This window comes from Leptodactylus fuscus, chromosome 1 (genome assembly GCF_031893055.1).
Source record: "Leptodactylus fuscus isolate aLepFus1 chromosome 1, aLepFus1.hap2, whole genome shotgun sequence".
NCBI lineage: Eukaryota > Metazoa > Chordata > Amphibia > Anura > Leptodactylidae > Leptodactylus > Leptodactylus fuscus.
Genome location: NC_134265.1, coordinates 154,340,475 through 154,365,887, shown reverse-complemented (window position 1 = coordinate 154,365,887; position 25,413 = coordinate 154,340,475). Strand labels below are relative to the sequence as shown.

Sequence of the window (25,413 nt, the reverse complement as noted above, 5' to 3'; positions counted from 1 at the left end):
ACCCCAAGGGCCAAAACCACTGCTGGTGCAAGGCTCAACTCACCCCAACGGCCAAAACCACTGCTGGTACAAGGCTTAACTCACCCCAAGGGCCTAGTACTCTGCTGGTGCAAGGCTCAACTGACTTCAAGGGCCTAATACTGTGCTGGTACAAGGCTCAGCTCACCCCAAGGGCCTGAAGCTAAGTTTTGGAGGTCTCTCCCCAAGGGCCTGAGAAAGTAAATGTTTGTATGGCTCAGCTTAAGGGCCTCTAACTTAATTTGGAAGGGCTCATGTGAAGGGCCAAAAAAGTAATTTTTGAAGGTCTCACCACATCACACACACACACACACACACACACACAAACAATGACAGTTAAGGGTGGGGGCTTTTGGATTTCCCATTGCCTATGCCATCTGTGGTTGTCATGGGCAATGTGATTTAAAGGGGTGCATGCTAATGTTTCTTTAGCTTAAAATTTGTGTTTCTGTCCATACTAATGTAGAGGAAAGAAGGTTTCCAAGTATTTTTCCACTTTCCTTATTGAGTTTGGAGTGTCTAGTTGATAGGTGGTGATAGTGGGGTAATACTGGACTTGGGAGTGTTAGATGCCCCCAGACATGCTTCCCCTGCTGTCCCAGTTGCATTCCAGAGGTGTTTGCATCATTTCCTGGGGTGTCATTGGGGACTTGGGGACTCTCCTTAGTCAAATTGTGGTTTCCCCCTGAAACGAGCATTTTTTTCCCCATAGACTATAATGGGATTCCATATTCGGTCGAATATTGAGGGGCTACTCGAAACGAATATCGAATATTTCACTACTCGCTCATCTCTACAAATGATATATCTGAAGTTAGCAGAGAGTCACTCCTACGGTTTTTACAACAACCCTTGCTAGGTGACTTTTTGAAAATGGTGAAAACAGGATAACAAAAGAAACTGAGTATTCAACTTTTAACTAATGAGGGGAAGATCTTTCATACAAGTCAAACAAAATCACCAGTATCCCTTTAAGGCTATGTTTATACTTGCATTGTGGTTTCTGTTTTGTTGTGTCTGGATCCCTTATACTTTGCAAGTTAATTCCAAAAATGCTGCTATTCAAGAGTTAAAAGTGATGTAATTTGTGACTAACAGAGCATCATCCAGCCCTAACTTGATGACTTACCATCTTTGAAGCATCATTTTTTTTCTACAACTAGTTCAAATTTCCATTTCTGTTCACTTTTGTTAAGGACAAACATGCTCTTATGGATGTTACCCCTAAAGCAGTGGACTTGCTCAACTACACTCAGTGGTTTCCTATAGTCGTGTTGTTTAATCCAGATAGCAAGCAAGGAGTAAAGACTATGAGGCAAAGATTATGTCCAACATCAACCAAAAGTTCCCGCAAACTGTATGATCAAGCAAATAAGCTAAAGAAGACATGTGCTCATCTCATTACAGGTAAGTAGGACACGCTAATGTTTATATACCCTACTTTAAAGGATTACAACACAATGAAAGTGCTCTCTGGTCTCCTTGATGTGATGACATTCATAGACCATGTAAATATCAGCAGGGACTAAGTGTTTATGAATGTGTTTTTTTTATTTTTCATTTTTTTTCATCTCCCCTGGGCCTGCACCTATTATACTCTGAGGCCTGAAGAGGTCCCAGAGTATAATGCAGCGGCCATTTTATTGTGTTTGGACACGTTTTGTTTTTGTCACATTTCCTTACGGCCGCCAGAATAGTCATTCCCAAGCACTGCCGTGCCTACCCTGGTGGAATTTTTACAGAAGCTTCAACTTATCTGGAGAATGGAGGCTCTGGTGGTGGAGGACTCCCTCATGTTTGAGTCTCTCTAGGGGCTGTGGGTAATGTTTCAGGAGTACGCAGAGTTCTCAGACTTTTTCTCTGTACTTGAAGATGCCTCTTCACTTCCTTTCCTGGAGGCCCTCTGTCACACCCCTACCCCTTTTTCGTCCCCTTTTTGTTTCTCCCCTTCACATACAACTTCTTTGCTTGCTGGTCTTTCTCTTGATTTTCCTGTCCTTCATTTATTTGTTTTGTTGTTCCCTCTCTGTGGCTGGTGGCACATTTTTGGTCTACCTCATGTGGACCTCTCATTCTATAATGGGCCCTATTTTTTTTTCCTCCAACTTGATCCCTCCAGTTGCCTTTAACCAATGTTGTTTTGAAGGCGTCTAACTTGTTTGATTACAAAGTTACTTTCTTCATGTTTTTGAGGTTTGCACACCCCTATGTTCTCTGATAAATTGTTTTTCCTGCCCTGTTATATACAAAACTTTCACTAAAAACTGATTTAACATAAAATATCTGCAATAAACAAAAACTTAATTCTTAGAGTTGTAATGTTTTTCATTGTGAAAACTACCTTTTTAACTTTTTTTTTTTTTTCCACACAGCCACTATTAACTTAAATTCTTCAAATGACAGCTGGTATGGGAGCTTGAAAGATGTGATCAAAGACCAACAGACAGAAGCAGTATGGGTATCAGAAGGAAAGGTACTTTTTTTTTTTAATTAATATGTTAGTGTCTTTTTTTTTTATACATTATGCAGCAGCTTTAATTTACTGATAGAAATAAGTTGTGTCCAGTTACTCAATAACATAGCCCATACATTAACACCTTGACGCAGTATGCTGTAACGGTATGGCATGGAGTGTTGTTAATTGGCACAACATACGGTATTATTTCAGCATGGACATGGCTCAAAGTCAGAAAGTGACGTGCAGCTGACTCCCACCTGTAATACTCGTGGTCAGAGTTAGCCTCCAATCTCCAGGTGTTAGATGCCACTTGGTCATATAATGGGTTCTTAGAGATATAGCCTCATTGGTCCCCCTGCACCAACTTTGGAGGTGGCCATAGTGTACTTTCAGCAGCCAAAAGGAGGCTATGCGTATGCACTAGCTTACTAGCTGACATCTATTATACACTCCAATACGTAGTCAGACTTAAAAGAAGAAAAAAACAGAACTGTTATATCATTAAAAACATAAAAAATACATATTGGGTCTCACTACATTTGTAACAACCCATAGAAGAAAAATAAAGCATTATTTAAGCTGCAGAATTAACACCGTAAAAAAAAGTGACAAATCACTTTAACACCACAGAAAATGAAACAAAGTGATGAAAAGTCTTATGTGCCATAAAGTAGCACCAATAAAAAAAAAATTTCAGCCCCCTTAATGGTTTACTTAAAAAGTGCACCTCATCCCGCAAAAAGACTACATCACCACAGAAAAATTATAGCTGTAGACAACAAGAAACCTTGTAAAAGCTTTGTGAGCGTTCAACAAGATACACCCTATTCTAAGATTTTACAATAGAAAAGTCACCAGAACTAACTCTATGGAATGCTCCCCAAACACTAAGAGATAGTGGAATAGTAGTGGGGAATTTGGTGTACAGTAGGTATTCTGCACATCAAACATATTCACTTTTTATCATCTACTATATACTCACATCTCGGGAAACTAATGCTCATTATGCTCCTTGATAAATTCTTGAGGGATGCAGTATTTAAAGTGGGGTCACTTTCTAGGGTAATTCTCTTTATTGGCACCTCGTCCACAACTGGATCCTGTTCTGTGCCAAGACAGCAGTTTATACCCTCATATGATAAGTGGGTTATCCTGTGTAACGTATTGTCATATACTTCGGCTTAAACTGCTGTTTGGGGAAACGGCAGGGCACAGAAGGAAAGATGTGCTATTTGATTTTTAGAGCACAGATTTGGAATGTTTTTGTTTTTGCCGAGACCCTGAAATGCCAGTAAAATGGAATCTCCTGACCCCATTTTGGAAACCCCATTTCTCAAAGAATTTGTCCAGGGAAGTAGCACAGAAATTAAAGCGCAGCTGAAAAGTGGCAATTGAAACTTTTTCAGAAATGTAATTTCAGTGCAGTTTGGTGTGCTCAGCTTTTGTGTTGAGTTGAACACTCCAAAAAGCCATTGTGTCCGGAATAACCTGCATAACAGAATGTGTGTCCCTGGTGACACTAGCTGGGCGCAACATATTGAGCACTGAAATGGTGTATCTCTGGAAAAATGCTACGTTAACTTTTCACCATCTGCTGTCCTTTTCTTCTTAAAACTAAAGTATATGCAACAATAAATTAAAAAAAAGAATTTTTCCAGCCCAAGATAAAATAATCTGATTTTTTTTTTTTTTTTTTTTTTTTAACCAGTTTAAGAAAAAAATGTCCTTGTTCACTCATATGCAGCACTCGAGCACTTTGTCGGTAAAATCTGTAATAATAAAAAGCCTTTGATTAAATTATTTGATGGGTGTTTTGGAAGAGTTTCCAAAATGGGGTCACTTTTTGTGGATTTCCACTTTTAAGTGCTCTGCAAATGTGAAATGGTACCCGAAAACAATTCTAGCAAAATAATTACTCCAAAACCCAAATAGCGCTCTTTCCGTTGCAAGCCCCGTCATGTAACCATACAGCAGTTTATGACTACATATGAGGTATTGCTGTGCTCGGGAGAAATTACACAACAAATGGTGGATGTGTACATTTTAAGGCTAAATGAACATATTAGATGTCTCTAAATTTAACCTCTGTTTTGCTTTAATTCCTGTAAAATGCTTGAAGGGTGATCAAACTTTCTAAATGTTGTTTGATGGGCACAAATCCCATTCAGAACTGAAGTACTCCCCAAAATATGAGAGAGGAAAATTTTCTTGTAAATTTTGAAATTTGCTGTTAGACTTGTAAATTGTTATAGTAGAAAACAGTTATTGATGAATTTGATATGGCTGTCTTAAAAGCAGAGCATTTCAGATTTAGAATTTTTCCAAATTTTCATAAAATTTTCTGTTTTTGATAAATGAATGCATGCAAATAGTATTGACCAAAGCTTTCCACAAACACAAAGTACAGTCTCAAAATCACTTGGATAAATTTAAGCAATCCAAAGTTATTACCACATAAAGTAACACATGTCAGATTTGAAAAAAATCTGCTGTGTCCTCAAAGGGATAAGATTCCACTCTGTGTTCTGGCAGTCGCCTCTACAGGTAAAGACAGCCAGCAGATTGAATTCAAGATGTTCCTGTTACACACAGTGACAAACAGATCAGCATTACTGTAATGAGAGAGGATTTAGTGATATGCTCTATAATCTCTGCCAGCAGGGGCTTGCTGTAGCATAGGATTAATATTTATAAGCCACTAAAAAAACTTTGCTTGAAATCTATAGACAGATGGAATTGATGAGGATGACGACCGAATGTCATACCTGACTGCGATGGGAGCTGACTACCTGAGTTGTGACAGCAGATTAGTGAGTGACTTTGAAGACACTGATGGTGAAGGTGGCGCGTATACAGACAATGAGCTTGATGAGATTATGGATGATCCTGTACCAGTCTCCGCTATCAGCCGGTCTTCTGAGCCTGTACATCCCGAAGAGGTATGTTATGGTGTGTAATGCCACTGCCCTGTTTTTTGCTGGCCCACTGCCTTCTCAGTAAACCTTGTGTGTGACCCTGTCTTTTTAAGTATTCGAGTTCTCACCTGCTAACTTTCTTCTGCCAATCCCTGTCTGTGTTGAAGTCTTCCTAAGGCTGAGGCCCCACGTTTCGAAAATGCAGCATTTTTTGTTGCAGATCTTGCTGTTTTTTGTTTTTTTTTTAATTCAAAGTCCAGAATGGCTTCAAACGGAATGGTAAATATGTAAATATATATATATATATATATATATATATATATATATATATATATATATAAAATACTTCTACCTTCTGCTCATCCCACTCCTGGCTTTGGCTCAAAAAAATGCGGCATAATCTGCAATAAAAAAAAAAAAAAAGCTGCGTTTCCGCAAACTGGGGCTACAGCCTGTCACACTTTGGACTGAGGAATGAGTTCACAAGTCTATTTTTTATCTGCTTGTGAAAAAACAGCAGATCAGCATACATACAGAGTGTTCATCTGCCTTGTTTTTGATGCAAGTCCTGTGGCCTTAGGCTTCTTTTCCTGGTACCTATTGTCCTATGGATTCTTTTCTTTCATGTACAGTACATCAGTCTTAATAATAATAAGCAAATATTGCTAAATTGTTTCCTTCCCCGCCCATTTTCTGCTGACTTCTCTTAAAAGTCACAAGCACGTTATAAACAGGCAAAAGTTGCAAGTTGCAAAAATGCTAAATGAGTTTCATACATTTGTTATTTTTCACCCTATAAGCCATGGACCGCCTTATAGCCTTGGTGGGTACTTTAATGGTGTTTGTTTGAGTAGGGTGTATTTGGCTTGGGAACTGTTCTACAGCAGCCTTTGGGAATTATTGGAAGTTCCGTAGTCTTTATAACCATTTTTGTGTAAATAATTTTTCAGCCTGTAGTTAAACCAGTGCCTGAACCAAGAAGTAACATGAAAAAAGCTGGCAGCAGAGAAATCCTACGAGAGCCAAGTCCTCCTCCATTTAAACCAGAACCACCAAAGGTACATTCAGTCCACTGCTTTTCATTGTAATAAACACACAGGTTATGTAAACCCAACATTTATTAAGCTGGCCATACACGCTCGACTTTTGTTTGCTAAAAGTTTGCATTTTTTTTTCAGCCGAGAATCGGCTGTTTGTGGCGGAAAACTTATATTTTCGGTCGGCCGACACAAACTTAACTGTTAGACTTCCAAATGTGTGGTCAATAATGTCTATCATTAAATTTAGCATGGATATGTGATTGAGAGCGAAGTCTGTACCTTCTTGGACAGTGCTGTGCCTGCTCATTTGCGGGTGGTGCACTGTCTATGGTTGATCTGCTGTTCACATCTGTGAAAAACAGATTAGCTTTTTTTTTTTTTTTTTTTTTTTTTTTTTTTTTTTAAATTTTAATTTTCTATATTTTGTGTCTAAGTGCATGGAAAAGGGAAGGCAACTGGGTTTAATCCTTTTCTTTTTTTTTAGACTCAGGGGCATATTTATTAATACTGTCAAACTACCAATTCTGCTAGTAATTTTAGACCTATTTGCTGAATCTATCATAAATATGAAATGTTTCTAAAAGTGCCGTATTTCTGAATGAAATACCATACGACTAGAAGTGTCGCCTTTCACCACTGGACAAATATTTGGCGCATTCAAAATATAAATATATATATATATATTTCAGACGCTATACAGAAACATAACAAGAACTTAACTTTCACACTGTAAGGAAAAAATATTTGGCAGTCTCATTAAAAATGTTAAAATTTTTGGTGCAAAATAAGCAGAGACAAATCATCTCTCACGGAGAAGGCAAGTATGAGGCATAATACAGGAATTTATGGCACACAAGTTAAATTGCCGAATTGTAAATTCACAAGCTTATACCATTTTAAGCTTGGTACACGTTGCAAACGAAAACTTGTGCCATATTCCTGACATTTTTTTTCCCGTTTCATAAACATCTCATGAATTTAGACACTTTAAAATCGGGTCCATTCCTGGTGCTCATTTTTCAGAAGTGTCAAACCAGGCGTATTATCATGTTCTTTCTGGCACACAATGTTCAAAAATTTGTAGTAAATGAAGCACACCATAAATATAGATCGAAGTCTGCCATTCTTCTATTCATAAATATACCCATAGGTTTTTGTTGGTGTGATGTATCAGCATCAGTGACGTGCGTCTGTTCTTTATCTGTGGACCTATGGTCTGTAAAAATACACGGACATCTCTATAAACACATTGACATTGTATAGGAGGGGCAGTAGTGCTAATTAACGGAGTTGTGGAATTACAGGCACAGGATAAGGGATAAATGTTAGATTGCTGGGACCGCCGGCAATTATGAGAATGAGGAACAGAAAAGTCTTCTTGAATCCTCTCTGTGAATGAAGCACTAGTGACAGTCACAAAAGTGAACTATCACTTCATTCATAGGGAGGATGCATTTAGGAGATTTTTTTTTCCCTCTAGACGATTGATATTTTTTTTGTTTCAGCTAGAGGGGAAAAAAAAGTGACACTACCTATTTTCAGGCAGATTACACCTTGAAAAACCCATTGAATTCAATGGGAGGCAGAAAACCCGCTAGCATTTTTTTGACACCATTTTTGCAGAAATTTTTTTTTTTTTTAAAGTTCCCAAGTCCATATGGTGTGCTGGTAGAAAAAAAAGAAGGGACAAAAAAAGGCATCAAAGGCATTGTTTGAAAATAAAAAAATTTTTTTTGAAAAACTTTATAATTCCTGAAGCAGATTTTTTCAGCCTGCAAAACACTCGGGGGGCAGGGTTGTATTTTGCGCTTTCAAAGACTGCCCCAACAGTCACCCAGTCCCTGCGGAGGCCAGAATACTGACTAACCCCCTACAACCACCAAGGGGGCGACCATGGAGTGCCCAAAGACAGTGGATCAAGTATTCTTCCCCCACCACTCCTTCACTTGGGTATGTTAGCAACCTGGGGGACTGTGAATAGCAATCCCCACCCCCTGCCACTGGTGGCTGTCATCATAAAAGGTCTTATTGAATGATCCCCTTTTTCTGCCACTTTTTCTAATGCCCCCTCCCCCTCTTCTGGGCACCCAGCACCCTTCTTTGGCGCCCTATGGGTTTTTTGAGTCTCCTAGAATCTCCAGCTCCACCAAGGACCATGCCACAACTAGGCCAACTCCCCTCCCAACATTCTAGCCACTCTGACCAAGAGGAGGTCCTTCTCCCTATTCTCTAGACATGGGAAAGTTTGTAGGAGAGGTTTTTATCTCCTCTTTGAAGACCATTTTTTTTCCTTGAAAAAATACTTTAGTAGCACCTGCAGCATGCAGCTCCCACAGGATTTTCCAATCTGTCGTGAGGGACACAGCACCTGGGGTACCTCTCTGTGCAGCCATCCTGCAGCAATTGACATTGGGACATCTTCCAGTGGTCTTGTGGGCTATCCCCCTGGGTTAGCACCCCCTTTTTTCCTTTAGGATCCCTCCCCAATGTCCTCCTGCGATGGGCCAACCTGGCTCTTGGCACGTCCAGTGCCACCACATTTTATAAGGACACCCGCTTTACCAAAAAGTTGCCATGTGGTCAGCCTTAGCCCATCTGCTTTCACTGCCTTCTGCTCAAGTCAGCTCAGGACCCTCCCGGACATGGTGACCTTGCATACCTGGGCCATAGGCAACCTTGCCAAACGTAATCAGTCTGTGGTGGAAACCCTGGAAAGACTGCCTTCCCAGATTGCTGCTTAGTCGGTGTCTCCCCTCACCAGGAGCTGCCCTTGGAAAAGGACCAGGAAATCCTCCTACAGGTCATTGTCTTCCCCATCTTCCTCTAAGCATTCTCCTCCTTTCCTCACAGAAGATTTTTTTTCTATCTACTTTGCCTTATTTCCCTGCTCGAGCAGCCACCTTTCTACAGGCAATCTCTGCTCTATAACGGCAGGACATCATTATTTTCGCTCCAGCTTTAGAGCGTTTCCAGGTCTTTTATTACAGTCTCTTCACCATCCCCAAGAAGGACAACTCCCTTCACCCCATCCTGGACCTGAAGGTTCTCAACCGGTTTGTTAGTGTCCGTAGCATCCGTATGGAGTCCCTGTGGTTGGTGGTGCCATCCCTGGAGACCGGTAAATTTCTTTCATACATCGACATTTGCGATGGCTACCTCCAGATTCCCATTGTGCTGTGCCATCAGCGCTTTGTTTACTGTCAGCTTGTCACTCTCTCCTTCAGACTGGCCTCTGACTGACCCCTTCCATTGCTCAGACGCTTTGTTTGTTCTCTCTGAAGACCATCACAAGGGCTGACTGCTTTCAAGGCTTCCATCTCCAGGTGGATTGTCTGCTATCGGGGAGGCCTATTAGCTCAAGGGTAGGCCTCCCCGTGTGATGGCTCATTCCACGACAGCTGTCAAAACCTTCTGGGCTGTTTGGCATTAGACTTCCTCCGTCTAGGTCTGAAAGGCTGCCATCTGGTCCTCTGTTCATACTTTCACAAAGTTCTACCAGATCCATTTTGTGGCCTCTGATTGCCAGCTTGGGTTTTAAGATTCTGCAAGTGGCTGTGTGCTTGGTTGCTCGCATATCTGTGTAATTCCCACCCTCTTGGACTGCCAGGAAATCCCATAGTGCTGTCCCCGCCCCCACACACACACTTTCCCATTGAAATAAGCCACAAAAAAAAAAAAGAGTTCAGTATTTAAGAATTCTAGTTACTGATATTTGAGATGCCAAAGTAGTTCAGACCCAAAAATTAGAAATTCAGCTCCATCATTTAAGTAATATGTGAAGGTATAAGCTAATGGACCTACATGGACCTGAAATGTATGACCTTTTGAACCTGCAGTAATGCAGTCTTGCAACAATACTTTTCTAAAGGTTGTTTACTAATCATTACTTATGTGTTGTTTGCAGGTGAAGCCACAAGGCAAGGATGAACTTTATGACTCTCCTCGCAGTTATGAAGCTAAACGAAGCAGCTCTAGTGTAGCCAGCAGTGAAACCTCAGGTGCATCTGCCAAGGCTGTACCCCCTCCTGTTGCTGCTAAACCTGCGATTAGTGGGAAGCCTATACTGAAACCTCCAGTTACAGTTACCCCCTCAGCTGGGATTGAAGATGCACAAGAAAACGAAGTGTTAAATCCTCCTAAATCTGTATTGGGAAAAGTGAAAATATTTGAGAAAATGGATTACAGCGCAAGACAGCAAAGGATACAGGAACTTCATGAGGCACAAAATGCACGGGTAAGAAATGCCTTGAACTGGCACATAAGGAACCTATTTTTCTAAAATATACATTTTCTAGCTTCATTTTGCATCAAAGATTTGGGAACCTACTAAGGCCCATTTCATATCTGCTGTCGGCCCATTCCGTTCCCCTCTCCATGAAAAATCCAGAGAGAAGTGTCCTGCAAGCAGCAGGGAAAACCGCAGAAACCACATGGACCCCATTATAGTCTATGGAGTCCACGGATTTCCTGAGGTAACTGCTTTTTTATGTGGATTAGGACCCCCCCCGAATGGAAGTCCATGCGCAGACATTAACTGAGCCTAAGGCTATGACCACATTTGCACTGGAGACTCTTTTGCAGTGGTCACCTGAAAAATTGGTTGAGGAAAAAGTCTTCCATGGAGGACCTTTTTCTCCACCAGTTTCATTTTAAAACAACGGACGCTGGATAGTTCCCATTATAGTCCATGTGACTATAATGTGACTGTTCAGACCCCAGAATATAATAAGTAGCGGCCCAGGATAGGTGATTAAAAATAACAAACCGTTATACTCACCTTGTCTCGCTTGTCCTAGGCAACCTTGAGTTGCTCTGCTGTCGACGTCATCTTCCTCTTCAGGTCTGTGGCTGACATCACACTTCTCAGTCATCACTGCTGAGGCCCAATCACAGGCCTCAGCGGTGACATCCGAAATGCGTGACGTCAGCCACAACCCAGAAGAAGACGCTCAGGAAAGTTGAGTATAAATGTGTTTGATTTTTACACATGTCCCCTGGGAAGGCTTTTATTAGAAAAGACTTTTTAGTGGTTCAGGAGCTAGTCCAACACTGGATGTTGATGCGCACAACCAAGACTATACAAGAACAGAAATCTCCCCCACTTCCTCATATGTTACAGTCGTTGCAGGGTAGATAATCGCAACTTAGACCTTCAGTTACCCCCAGACGAAGGAGATGAGAAGAGAATCTATCTGGAAAAAAAAATGGAAATGTTTTTATCTTGTTATACTTTTTTATCCCTTCTGCCTTGTCTATATTAGTGTTTTATTTTCACCACTTTTTCCGCAACCGCAATAAAGTGCAAAATATGTATAAAAGCTCTAATGTTTCTGTTTCTGCAGTTGGAACTGGCACAGAAACTCCCTGATATCTATGCTGTACCTGTCAAGCCACAAAAGCCTGAACAAAATCGACCTCAACCTACAAGGTAAGTGGTGATTAGTCCACTGCACAAATTTGGTTTATTCGCATTATAAAGGTGAAAAAATTGGATTTTGGATTTTACCAACACTATTACTTACAAAGATACCTTTAGCTGAGTGGTCTCCGTGCACTCTGCCAATCTGTGCACATTGTGAATAGTAGACCTTTTTTGTTATCTTTACAAGAAAAGATATTGAAAACCACGAGGAATTGGGTACAAAGTATTTTGGTAAACTGTATGAATTTTCATTTTACAATAAATAAGCTTTGTTTGATACAAAAAGAGGAGAGTTCTGTGGTTACATCACTCATAGACTTCATTGTCATGTCTAAGTGCAGCCACCTCTCCTTTTACTGTGGCTAAATAGCCACATAGAAATTGGGGAATCAGATATGGGTGGTAACCTTTCAGGCTTAAAGGCTTCAAGAAAACGGGTCCTTTATTTATTTTTTTTATTTATTTTTTTTTTTCATGAAGTTTGTATGCTATTTTTAACCCCTTCCCAACATCTGCTGTACTATTACGGTAAATGTAGAGTATTTAAATATGGTGACTGCTCAGGAAAGACCTGGCGCTAATACCCTTAATCAGTCAAAGACCTGTGGCGTCTTCATCAAAGTTGATCGAGGCTCCATTTTTGTGATGGCGCATGGGCGTCCCCATTTTTGTGTAGATTGCCAGGCCAATGATCAGTCACTATGACAGCCAGGAGCCTATTGAAGGCTCCCTAGGCTTGTCTCTCATTTGTTTATATTACAGGTGGGTCTAATAAATACAGTCAAAAAAAAAATATTTAAAAACACCATAGAAAATTAAAAATTCAAATCACCCCCTTTCCCTAGAACACGTAAAAAAAATATTGTGAAACACATACTTATTAGGTTTCCCTGTGTCCAGAAATGCCTGGCATACCAACTGTAGCGTGGAGGGGAGAGCGTTCAGGGGAATCAAGTGGCAAACTGGTGTTTCACTTTTCATAAAGATTTGAATAAAAATCAATCAAAGCAATAGAGTTTCACCAATATAGCATATCTAAAAAGTATATATGACTGCAAAAAAAAAGGCACACAGAAATATTTTAAAAACCTCAAATAAAATGCCCTAAAAGCAGAATTAATCACCACACGCACCACATTACATGATTTTGAAGTAATCATTTGCATTTTATTGCATGAAATAAGTATTTGATACAACAGAAAAACAGAACTTAATATTTGGTACGAAAACCTTAGTTTGCAATTACAGAGGTCACACATTTCTTGTAGTTCTTAAAAAAAAAAAAAAAAAAAAAAAAAAAAAAAAAAAAATTTGTGCACACTGCAGCGGGGATTTTGGCACACTCCTTGATACAGATCTTCTCCAGATCTTTCAGGTTTTATGGTTGTCTCAATGCAACATTGAGTTTCAGCTCTCTCTAAAGATTTTCGATTGGATTCAGGTCTGAAGATTGTCTAGGCCACTCCAGAACTCCTTATGGAGCCACTTCTTAGTTGCCCTGGCTGTGTGTTTCAGGTCATTGTCATGTTGGAAGACCACGACCAGTTTTCAATGCTCCTACTGAGAAGCATTGTTTTCCTCTTCCAACAAGGTGAGGAAAGTTGATAGCAAAAAGTTTGGTCTCATCTGTCCACATGACCTTCTCCTATGCCTACTCTGGATCATTCAGATAGTCTTTGGCAAAGTGCATAGTGTGAAACAAAGGTCACTTCTTTTTCTTTTCCTCCCCAGCTCTCGTCCTCCAGAGCCTCAGAAGCCACCTGCTTGGTCATACCTGGATAAGAAGGGAAGTTATGGAAGTGATGAAGAGGAAGAAGAATATCGACGCCAGTTGTCTGATCAATCAAAACGAGGGTTTTATGCCCAGCCAACAAAATATAGGGATACTGAATTGTGAACTTCTTTAAAATAGGGGATACAGTGTATCTGTTAACTAATAATGTACAGTTACTTTTAGGTACATACAAGAACATAGATTATCCTTTAGATTAAATTCAATGTGTTATTTTTTGAGTAGGAAAATGTTTTTCCACCTTTTGTTTCACATAGTTTCTTTGTTCTGTATTTTAGACACTTGAATTTGTATACTAAACTGGTGAACCACAGTGAACTGTGGGCTTTTTGGTACATTGTAAATATAAGAGGTAGGGTTATATACTGCAAAGGTTCCATTGTTCTTTTTTTTTTTATGTTAATTTGTACTGATCTACATTCATAAAAATCCACCCTGTTCAAAAATATCATGCTTTCTAACAACATTCCAAAAAAGTATTTTAATAAGTGCCTTTTTGAGCTGGAATGTCTTAAAAAGGAGGACCTTTTACCAACTTCACCAAGTCCAGTTCTTTGCATTGTTTAGTAGGTGCTGCTCCACTTATTCCAGCATAATTGAAATTCTTTCGGTAGGTCCCTCCATTCAGTAGTAAGTGTTGTTAATTTTTATGCCTGATAAGCTATTTAGAACTGCCAGGTGGGAAGTAGCAGGCTAGCGGTGTGATTCTGAGTCCTGTGCACCCCTGATGGTGCTCTGAATCGCACCCCTTTGCCAGCTTCTGCTTGATGCTGCTCACCTCATCGCAAAAGCCTAAATAGCATTTCATCCATCAAAAGTAACTGCATCGATTGCTCAGGAACAATGGGGACTAGAGAAAAATTTATAACTGTGCCGGAATCAGTGAAGCATTGCCTGTTAACAGATGCTAAGAAATGGAGTTGGCGGAGGTGCTGTAAGGTCCTCTTTAAACTTGTTTTGCATTAATTTAAAGTCACCTTAAAATTGTGTTTGCTTTGTGTTACCTTGTCTCAAGTCATAGGGCTAGTACACTTCTTTAAAACTGACCACTCTGCCTGTTACAGCCAGGCTTTGAGGGTGCTTAGCCTGTTTGTTGTGGTGTTTTTTTTTTTGTTTTTTTTTTGTTTTGTTTTGTTTTTTTGGGGGGGGGTTCTCTTCTTGCCAGTAATAAACAATTTAAATTGCCTCTGTCTCTGAATTGCAAATTGTTATGTATATATAAACAGACTTAATATATAGAGATGAGCGAACACTGTTCGGATCAGCCAATCCAAACAGCACGCACCCATAGAAATGAATGGAAAAACCTGTGACGCCGGCCGAGTCATCGTCACAGGTGCTTCCATTCATTTCTATGGGTGCGTGCTGTTCGGATCGGCTAATCCGAACAGTGTTCGCTCATCTCCATTAATATATTATCTGTGCATGTGGGGACAAATCCTTGATGTACAATGATCCCCACATGCACATATGTATATACTGTGTGTGTGTGTATGTATGTGTATATATATATATATATATATATATATATATATATATATATGTCAGAATCTTCCCGTGGCTTATTCATGTTATGTAGTGGAATGTCCCATCTACGGCGGGAGGGGATTGTAGTTGCAACCAGAGAAAGTAAAACAACCAAAAAATCTGACGTGTTCGGGTCTAGAATATAAACAAAACACACACACAAATATACATTTGAATTTAACCCATGTGTCATAATCATAAAGAGAACCAATAGGTAATGTGTTTACTATATGTTCATATGGAACAACAGTATTGACAATGTGTTGCCTTTGGGATATAGAAGGGGATCATCTGTTATTCCATCTTAGAGTAATGGCCATGTGTGCAAGAATTAAGGTTTCACGCAGAAAGATAAGAATATGGTTTCTGCCTCGCCTCATGAAGGAGAACCAGTAAATTTAATAAATTACAAGGAGCAGTGGTACCTATACTGTCACCACAGATTTACTGTCACCACAACCAAAAAGTCTAAACAAAGATACTTGACCACATTAAATGTGGGACCCTGCATGCATAGCATCCCAATTAAAGGGTAGGATACAATAGATGAACTTGACTCTCAGAAATGACCATTAACTCAACAACACAAACGGTTCCTCAAAATTCATAAGCAAGCCCTACATAGGCAAACACCAAACTAAACAATAGGCCACATAGACAAAATTACAGTTGAAACAGTTGAAAAATCTTCCTTTAGCAATGAATTTGACATTGGCATAGAAGAAGATCAATTTGCTAGGTACATGAAGGCTTATTCTTACCCGACCAGAGTAATAATTATTGCGTAAGACTTGTAAAACCTGTAAAGATGGATATGAGAAATATTCTAATACATGTTAGAGCTGCTCCACATTATAAAGAGTTTCAACGGGAGGTTGAACATGCCTAAATTCCTATTTAGACAGGCAAACATCTGAATGTTATAGATACCAAACAGAGATGCATCTCCACTCAAAGCGAGAAATGCTCCATGAGGATTTCATTTTCAAAGGTACAGTATTTAACCACCGTGTCTAAATGTTTTCTGGGTCTATATTTGACATCTTAGTCCAAGCTAGTAGGGTGATGGTCAGTCGGAAGGATCGACGTGATCTTTCACAAAAGTGCGAGCAGCAAAGGCTCCAGCGAGAATTGAACTCGCGACCCCTGGTTTACAAGACCAGTGCTCTAACCACTGAGCTATGAAGCCAAGACAAAAACTTCCCTTCCTTTGGTTTACTTTTCCAAACCTCCTCCACAGTGAACTGGTGCATTACCAATTAGGTGCTCCGGCATGGGATAAGCATAAGTCAAAGACTCTATGAAATCTCAAGTGTAGAACTGATTGCGTGTTTATCGCTACAGTGACAGAAGAAGGGAACAGGATACCAGTGGATTGGCAAGGAACATAACCCGACTACACGTCTTCATAAAACATCTTACGTTGTACATTACGCTATTCCACTTCACTCAGCATGTGAGATCCTGAGACTCGAAAAGTTCTGCTAGCTAATATTAGCATAAATCTATAGCTTAACAACCCTGGTGGTAGACTTGTATACAAGTTGAATCTTTCATCAACATTTTTCCTAACTATAGTCTTATTTGTAAAAATAGGCTATATTTGGCCCGTTTACATGGAGTCTATCAGCAGCAAATTGTTTACAAACCCCAACACAGTACCTTGTAGTGGTGTTTCTACACTTTCCAAATATGCCTCTGTTTTTCAACTTTGGTGCCCATCTTCATGTAAATGGCCATGTTAATTATATGCAAATGAGGAGAAAAATGCTTTGCTTTGCCCGGGAAACTAGAGCTGAGACTGAAGCCCATCAAGCTACGGCATACCCGCAAAGAACTAGTGCCTTCATTTTCATAGGAATAAAACAGCAATTTCTATGAAATTTTGCTCCAGAACTCAGCAAGGGTCCTATGAGTGGAAACTCCACTACAAACTAATGTGGTTAACTACATTTACTTATGACACACTCCATCTAACCATAACAGAGATCCTGTTCCTGAAACCAAAGTAACGAACCGTGGGTAAGATTTAAGCTAACACAAAGGCTCCAGTGAGAATTGAACTCGCGACCCCTGGTTTACAAGACCAGTGCTCTAACCTCTGAGCTATGAAGCCTTCCTAGACCTATGTGTATATCGATATGTCGGAGCAAAGCTTTGTTTTAGAGCTCTAGAAGCTCTTTGGTGGTGTTTGTATTGATGACGGTAAAATACTTCATGGTAAAAGCACATGGAAACAGTTGAAAAATCTTCCTTTAGCAATGAATTTGACATTGCCATAGAAGAAGATCAATTTGCTAGGTACATGAAGGCTTATTCTTACCCGACCAGAGTAATAATTATTGCGTAAGACTTGTAAAACCTGTAAAGATGGATATGAGAAATATTCTAATACATGTTAGAGCTGCTCCACATTATTAAGAGTTTCAACGGGAGGTTGAACATGCCTAATTTCCTAATTAGACAGGCAAACATCTGAATGTTATAGATACCAAACAGAGATGCATCTCCACTCAAAGCGAGAAATGCTCCATGAGGATTTCATTTTCAAAGGTACAGTATTTAACCACCGTGTCTAAATGTTTTCTGGGTCTATATTTGACATCTTAAACCAAGCTAGTAGGGTGATGGTCAGTCGAAAGGATCGACGTGATCTTTCACAAAAGTGCGAGCAGCAAAGGCTCCAGCGAGAATTGAACTCGCGCCCCGTGGCTTACAAGACAAGTGCTCTAACCACTGAGCTATGAAGCCAAGACAAAAACTCCTCTTCCTTTGGTTTACTTTTCCAAACCTCCTCCACAGTGAACTGGTGCATTACCAATTAGGTGCTCCGGCATGGGATAAGCATAAGTCAAAGACTCTATGAAATCTCAAGTGTAGAACTGATTGCGTGTTTATCGCTAGAGTGACAGAAGAAGGGAACAGGATACCAGTGGATTGGCAAGGAACATAACCCGACTACACGTCTTCATAAAACATCTTACGTTGTACATTACGCTATTCCACTTCACTCAGCATGTGAGATCCTGAGACTCGAAAAGTTCTGCTAGCTAATATTAGCATAAATCTATAGCTTAACAACCCTGGTGGTAGACTTGTATACAAGTTGAATCTTTCATCAACATTTTTCCTAACTATAGTCTTATTTGTAAAAATAGGCTATATTTGGCCCGTTTACATGGAGTCTATCAGCAGCAAATTGTTTACAAACCCCAACACAGTACCTTGTAGTGGTGTTTCTACACTTTCCAAATATGCCTCTGTTTTTCAACTTTGGTGCCCATCTTCATGTAAATGGCCATGTTAATTATATGCAAATGAGGAGAAAAAAGCTTTGCTTTGCCTGGGAAACTAGAGCTGAGACTGAAGCCCATCAAGCTACGGCATACCCGCAAAGAACTAGTGCCTTCATTTTCATAGGAATAAAACAGCAATTTCTATGAAATTTTGCTCCAGAACTCAGCAGGGGTCCTATGAGTGTAAACTCCACTACAAACTAATGTGGTGAACTAAATTTACATATGACACACTCCATCTAACCATAACAGAGATCCTGTTTCTGAAACCAAAGTACCAAAGCGTGGGTAAGATTTAAGCTAACACAAAGGCTTCAGCGAGAGTCGAACTCGCGACCCCTGGTTTACGAGACCAGTGCTCTAACATCTGAGCTATGAAGCCTTCCTAGACCTATGTGTATATCGATATGTCGGAGCAAAGCTTTGTTTTAGAGCTCTAGAAGCTCTTTGGTGGTGTTTGTATTGATGACGGTAAAATATTTCATGGTAAAAGCACATGGAAACAGTTGAAAAATCTTCCTTTAGCAATGAATTTGACATTGCCATAGAAGAAGATCAATTTGCTAGGTACATGAAGGCTTATTCTTACCCGACCAGAGTAATAATTATTGCTTAAGACTTGTAAAACCTGTAAAGATGGATATGAGAAATATTCTAATACATGTTAGAGCTGCTCCACATTATAAAGAGTTTCAACGGGAGGTTGAACATGCCTAAATTCCTATTTAGACAGGCAAACATCTGAATGTTATAGATACCAAACAGAGATGCATCTCCACTCAAAGCGAGAAATGCTCCATGAGGATTTCATTTTCAAAGGTACAGTATTTAACCACCGTGTCTAAATGTTTTCTGGGTCTATATTTGACATCTTAGACCAAGCTAGTAGGGTGATGGTCAGTCGGAAGGATCGACGTGATCTTTCACAAAAGTGCGAGCAGCAAAGGCTCCAGCGAGAATTGAACTCGCGACCCCTGGTTTACAAGACCAGTGCTCTAACCACTGAGCTATGAAGCCAAGACAAAAACTCGCCTTCCTTTGGTTTACTTTTCCAAACCTCCTCCACAGTGAACTGGTGCATTACCAATTAGGTGCTCCGGCATGGGATAAGCATAAGTCAAAGACTCTATGAAATCTCAAGTGTAGAACTGATTGCGTGTTTATCGCTAGAGTGACAGAAGAAGGGAACAGGATACCAGTGGATTGGCAAGGAACATAACCCGACTACACGTCTTCATAAAACATCTTACGTTGTACATTACGCTATTCCACTTCACTCAGCATGTGAGATCCTGAGACTCGAAAAGTTCTGCTAGCTAATATTAGCATAAATCTATAGCTTAACAACCCTGGTGGTAGACTTGTATACAAGTTGAATCTTTCATCAACATTTTTCCTAACTATAGTCTTATTTGTAAAAATAGGCTATATTTGGCCCGTTTACATGGAGTCTATCAGCAGCAAATTGTTTACAAACCCCAACACAGTACCTTGTAGTGGTGTTTCTACACTTTCCAAATATGCCTCTGTTTTTCAACTTTGGTGCCCATCTTCATGTAAATGGCCATGTTAATTATATGCAAATGAGGAGAAAAATGCTTTGCTTTGCCCGGGAAACTAGAGCTGAGACTGAAGCCCATCAAGCTACGGCATACCCGCAAAGAACTAGTGCCTTCATTTTCATAGGAATAAAACAGCAATTTCTATGAAATTTTGCTCCAGAACTCAGCAAGGGTCCTATGAGTGGAAACTCCACTACAAACTAATGTGCTTAACTAAATTTACTTATGACACACTCCATCTAACCATAACAGAGATCCTGTTCCTGAAACCAAAGTACCAAAGCGTGGGTAAGATTTAAGCTAACACAAAGGATTCAGCGAGAGTCGAACTCGCGACCCCTGGTTTACGAGACCAGTGCTCTAACCTCTGAGCTATGAAGCCTTCCTAGATCTATGTGTATATCGATATGTCGGAGCAAAGCTTTGTTTTAGAGCTCTAGAAGCTCTTTGGTGGTGTTTGTATTGATGACGGTAAAATACTTCATGGTAAAAGCACATGGAAACAGTTGAAAAATCTTCCTTTAGCAATGAATTTGACATTGCCATAGAAGAAGATCAATTTGCTAGGTACATGAAGGCTTATTCTTACCCGACCAGAGTAATAATTATTGCGTAAGACTTGTAAAACCTGTAAAGATGGATATGAGAAATATTCTAATACATGTTAGAGCTGCTCCACATTATAAAGAGTTTCAACGGGAGGTTGAACATGCCTAAATTCCTATTTAGACAGGCAAACATCTGAATGTTATAGATACCAAACAGAGATGCATCTCCACTCAAAGCGAGAAATGCTCCATGAGGATTTCATTTTCAAAGGTACAGTATTTAACCACCGTGTCTAAATGTTTTCTGGGTCTATATTTGACATCTTAGACCAAGCTAGTAGGGTGATGGTCAGTCGGAAGGATCGACGTGATCTTTCACAAAAGTGCGAGCAGCAAAGGCTCCAGCGAGAATTGAACTCGCGACCCCTGGTTTACAAGACCAGTGCTCTAACCACTGAGCTATGAAGCCAAGACAAAAACTCCCCTTCCTTTGGTTTACTTTTCCAAACCTCCTCCACAGTGAACTGGTGCATTACCAATTAGGTGCTCCGGCATGGGATAAGCATAAGTCAAAGACTCTATGAAATCTCAAGTGTAGAACTGATTGCGTGTTTATCGCTAGAGTGACAGAAGAAGGGAACAGGATACCAGTGGATTGGCAAGGAACATAACCCGACTACACGTCTTCATAAAACATCTTACGTTGTACATTACGCTATTACACTTCACTCAGCATGTGAGATCCTGAGACTCGAAAAGTTCTGCTAGCTAATATTAGCATAAATCTATAGCTTAACAACCCTGGTGGTAGACTTGTATACAAGTTGAATCTTTCATCAACATTTTTCCTAACTATAGTCTTATTTGTAAAAATAGGCTATATTTGGCCCGTTTACATGGAGTCTAACAGCAGCAAATTGTTTACAAACCCCAACACAGTACCTTGTAGTGGTGTTTCTACACTTTCCAAATATGCCTCTGTTTTTCAACTTTGGTGCCCATCTTCATGTAAATGGCCATGTTAATTATATGCAAATGAGGAGAAAAATGCTTTGCTTTGCCCGGGAAACTAGAGCTGAGACTGAAGCCCATCAAGCTACGGCATACCCGCAAAGAACTAGTGCCTTCATTTTCATAGGAATAAAACAGCAATTTCTATGAAATTTTGCTCCAGAACTCAGCAAGGGTCCTATGAGTGGAAACTCCACTACAAACTAATGTGGTTAACTACATTTACTTATGACACACTCCATCTAACCATAACAGAGATCCTGTTCCTGAAACCAAAGTAACAAACCGTGGGTAAGATTTAAGCTAACACAAAGGCTTCAGCGAGAGTCGAACTCTCGACCTCTAGTTTACGAGACCAGTGCTCTATCCTCTGAGATATGAAGCCTTCCTAGACCTATGTGTATATTGATATGTCGGAGCAAAGCTTTGTTTTAGAGCTCTAGAAGCTCTTTGGTGGTGTTTGTATTGATGACGGTAAAATACTTCATGGTAAAAGCACATGGAAACAGTTGAAAAATCTTCCTTTAGCAATGAATTTGACATTGCCATAGAAGAAGATCAATTTGCTAGGTACATGAAGGCTTATTCTTACCCGACCAGAGTAATAATTATTGCGTAAGACTTGTAAAACCTGTAAAGATGGATATGTGAAATATTCTATTACATGTTAGAGCTGCTCCACATTATAAAGAGTTTCAACGGGAGGTTGAACATGACTAATTTCCTAATTAGACAGGCAAACATCTGAATGTTATAGATACCAAACAGAGATGCATCTCCACTCAAAGCGAGAAATGCTCCATGAGGATTTCATTTTCAAAGGTACAGTATTTAACCACCGTGTCTAAATGTTTTCTGGGTCTATATTTGACATCTTAGACCAAGCTAGTAGGGTGATGGTCAGTCGGAAGGATCGACGTGATCTTTCACAAAAGTGCGGGGGGGCGGAGCCTAACCGCTGAAGTGGATGGAGGTCTGAGCCTGCAGCTCCGTCTACAGAGCAGCCTTACCCCGACCCTACCGCAATTAACCGCCTGAAAATGGGCAAACAAAACCGGGAACGTGGAGGGGACCTGCCGGGGACACCAAACCGCAGGTCCAGTTCGGCAGAACTCCACAAATTCTTCCGAAAAAAGGCCTCTCAGTCTCCGGCCTTGGCGCGCAAGATGGCGCCCGAAGATCTGCAGTCAGGGGACGCCCCTGAAGAGTCTGACGTGGAGAGCATGTCTGGCGCAGACATACAGGACACAGGTACGCGCCCCATTACCCAAGCCTTTCTCATGAAAGCCCTAGCAAAAACTATTGCCCCAGTTATGGCCGAATTAGCTGAGATGAAAGCCGAGCTCCAACACATGGGAGGCCGCGTAGATAGATTGGAGTCTGCCCACACGGACATAACACAACACACGGCCACAGCAGCATTGCATATCTCCAATCATCACAACCATCTCAATCGCCTCCATGACATGATTGAGGACTTGGAGAATAGGAACAGGAGAAGAAACATCAGACTGAAGGGCTTACCTGAGTCTTTCCCCCCTGACTCTCTGAGGGAGATCATGTCCGCCATCTTTACAGACATCCTAGGCTCAGAGAGGGCTGCATCCATCCAGATTGAGAGGGTACATCGCTCCATTAGGGCTAAGCCTGCAACTACAGAGCCTCCTAGGGACATAATATGTGGTCTATTGACTTCTGTGGACACAACAGAAGTCCTCATGGCGTCAAGGGACAAGAGACCCCTAATGTATGAGGGCCATGAAATACAGCTATATCAAGATCTGGCACCCTCCACACTCGCTAAGAGGAGATTATTGAAACCATTGCTAGCTACCCTGAGAGAGAAAGGCTTATCTTATGCGTGGCTGTTCCCATTCGGTCTCTCTGTCATGAATCAGGGCCGCAGGATATATATCAGATCCCCTGAAGACCTAGCTACAGCGTGGCCATTACTGGGTCTGGACCCGATACCCATACCATCTTGGTCAATGCTTCCCGAGGATGTGCACGATTGGCCACCCTTACCCACCCTGGAGAAACAGGCACCATATCGCAGATCTAAATCTCCGAAACAGAAGAAGCCGGTTGCTAGGGGCATTATCAGTGACTGATTCTTCCTCAGCCTTGTCGCCAACCCTTTTTCTTGACACTCTCCCTTAACAGACCTCTGTTATGTTCTGTTATTTCTTGTTATGACACCCACCTAGTATTACTTCTCAGGGACACATCACCCCAAGGTGTCCTCTACCGTTGGGGACGGACAGGACCGGTAGAGCATCCACGTTTTCTGCTATAAACTTTACCATCGGTTCCGTACCAGCTTCTCTATCTGGATCCAATGCTCTCCTCCCTTGATATAAACCCAACGGGACCTTTCCTCACAACACTGCTCGGAATCCCCCCATCCAGATGAGTCTCTTCACCTAATGTTATTGCCTTGCGTATTATTGAGGGTTCTTTCCCTCTCCCCTGGCCCCGAGTCCCCTGTTTCGGGTTCCGCGGCCGGGGGCGATGGATCCCCTCTAGCCTCCCTCTCCTCCTTCCTCCCTCCCCTCCCTCCTCCCCTTCCCTCAAGTTAGCCCGCAGTGTTATATGTCAAGAATTTATCTCTACCCGCATTCACAGTTATACTAAGTTCTTCGCTAAGCTCTCACAATGTGATGCATCCTACATAATATATGTCATTCTTACTCTTACTTAATGCATATGCCTTGTGTACAATAAGGGCTCTCTCCTTCCCCCCTGCCCCTGGGTCTCCCAGCTGGGTCCCACGGTCAGGGGTGATGGTCCCCCCCCCCCCCTCCTCTCTTCCCTCCCCTTTCCTTCTCCCCCCCCCCCCCCTTACTCTACGGCTTTAGGCCTCCTTAAGCTAGCTTACAATGTTTTATGTTAAAAACTTTTTTCTCTGGTTAAGTTAATCAGTTATATTAAGCTTCTTACTAAGTTCATTAAGTTTTTTGTCTTAGTGTGACATATTTCTCATCTAGTATTTGGATTTCATAGCCATAGTAGTTTCACTGATATACTATTCCTCATCAATGCTTGCTCTTCTCTGGTGTCGCCTACTCTCAACCTCCCCTCCCTCTCTCCCTCCTCTGCTCCTACCCCTTGCCTTTTCTTCTCTCTCTCCCTTTTCATCCTGCTCCTGCTTTTCTCTTCAACCTACCAAAAACTTGTCTTTCATCCCTCCCTCTTCTCTTAATAGAGACTCAGAAATTTATATTTGTTACTGTTTCTCTAAATTATCTCTGTGGTGTCGTGCCCGCCCTGTTCGGCTCATACCTGAACCCCTACTCTCACCTGCTGACCTTAGCTAACTGTAGCACCAGATTACTCCCGGTGTCATAGCCCTCACTGCCTCAATCTCGTGGAACTCTCCCCAAAGCTTTAAAACTCCCGGTTCCCCTTCCCCTTCTCCTCTCCCTTTCTCCCCCACATCCTCCCCCCCCCCTCACCTCTACCTACCCCCTCCCCCCCACTACCTCTGCAGCTCTCCCCACTTCTCAACTCACATCACTCCATTCTCAACCCATTTAGTTACACGCCACTCTCTTTAGGGTCGTCAGGTAGGCTGTGACGATTAGGACTTTTACTTCGTTCCCCACCCACCCGCTATCCATACTCGGATAGCTCCGGAAAATTTTCTCTGCTAACCTCTGGCGAGTCTCAGGCACCCTCGCCAAAAAATTTTTTTTATTTCTCCCTGACTTTACATTATTCTCCCTCAGTTGACGTAGTCAGATACACTTTCCCCTCTCCCCTCCCCGACCCTCCCTATCCTATCCTCTCTAACACTCCTTCTCCGTCTGAACCCCCCCCCCCCC

The 25,413-nt window shown here is 41.2% G+C and overlaps 2 protein-coding genes and 7 non-coding genes across 11 annotated transcripts in view; 1 reads left to right on the top strand and 8 right to left on the bottom strand.

The window, feature by feature from the left end:
- TJP2 (tight junction protein 2) overlaps positions 1 to 14,760 on the top strand; it is an 80,588-nt gene extending 65,828 nt beyond the window's left edge. For all 3 annotated transcript variants that reach the window (XM_075278851.1, XM_075278837.1, XM_075278843.1), the window contains 7 exons: positions 1,215 to 1,425; positions 2,391 to 2,491; positions 5,203 to 5,415; positions 6,342 to 6,449; positions 10,336 to 10,665; positions 11,774 to 11,859; positions 13,585 to 14,760. In XM_075278851.1, coding sequence (XP_075134952.1) covers positions 1,215 to 1,425; positions 2,391 to 2,491; positions 5,203 to 5,415; positions 6,342 to 6,449; positions 10,336 to 10,665; positions 11,774 to 11,859; positions 13,585 to 13,750 — 1,215 coding nt within the window. In that variant the 3' untranslated portion in view covers positions 13,751 to 14,760. The remainder of the gene's footprint in view (positions 1 to 1,214; positions 1,426 to 2,390; positions 2,492 to 5,202; positions 5,416 to 6,341; positions 6,450 to 10,335; positions 10,666 to 11,773; positions 11,860 to 13,584) is intronic.
- The window catches only part of APBA1 (amyloid beta precursor protein binding family A member 1), a 567,069-nt gene continuing 543,727 nt past the window's right edge, over positions 2,072 to 25,413 (bottom strand). The window contains exon 14 of the transcript XR_012716979.1: positions 2,072 to 2,084. The gene's annotated coding sequence lies outside the window, so the exon portion shown is untranslated. The remainder of the gene's footprint in view (positions 2,085 to 25,413) is intronic.
- On the bottom strand, positions 16,289 to 16,361 carry TRNAT-UGU (transfer RNA threonine (anticodon UGU)). Its single transcript has one exon. It is a non-coding gene; the product is annotated as a tRNA-Thr (tRNA).
- Positions 17,216 to 17,288, bottom strand: TRNAT-UGU (transfer RNA threonine (anticodon UGU)). The gene has a single exon. It is a non-coding gene; the product is annotated as a tRNA-Thr (tRNA).
- Positions 17,851 to 17,923, bottom strand: TRNAT-UGU (transfer RNA threonine (anticodon UGU)). Its single transcript has one exon. It is a non-coding gene; the product is annotated as a tRNA-Thr (tRNA).
- On the bottom strand, positions 18,778 to 18,850 carry TRNAT-CGU (transfer RNA threonine (anticodon CGU)). Its single transcript has one exon. It is a non-coding gene; the product is annotated as a tRNA-Thr (tRNA).
- On the bottom strand, positions 19,413 to 19,485 carry TRNAT-UGU (transfer RNA threonine (anticodon UGU)). The gene has a single exon. It is a non-coding gene; the product is annotated as a tRNA-Thr (tRNA).
- TRNAT-CGU (transfer RNA threonine (anticodon CGU)) lies at positions 20,340 to 20,412 on the bottom strand. Its single transcript has one exon. It is a non-coding gene; the product is annotated as a tRNA-Thr (tRNA).
- TRNAT-UGU (transfer RNA threonine (anticodon UGU)) lies at positions 20,975 to 21,047 on the bottom strand. The gene has a single exon. It is a non-coding gene; the product is annotated as a tRNA-Thr (tRNA).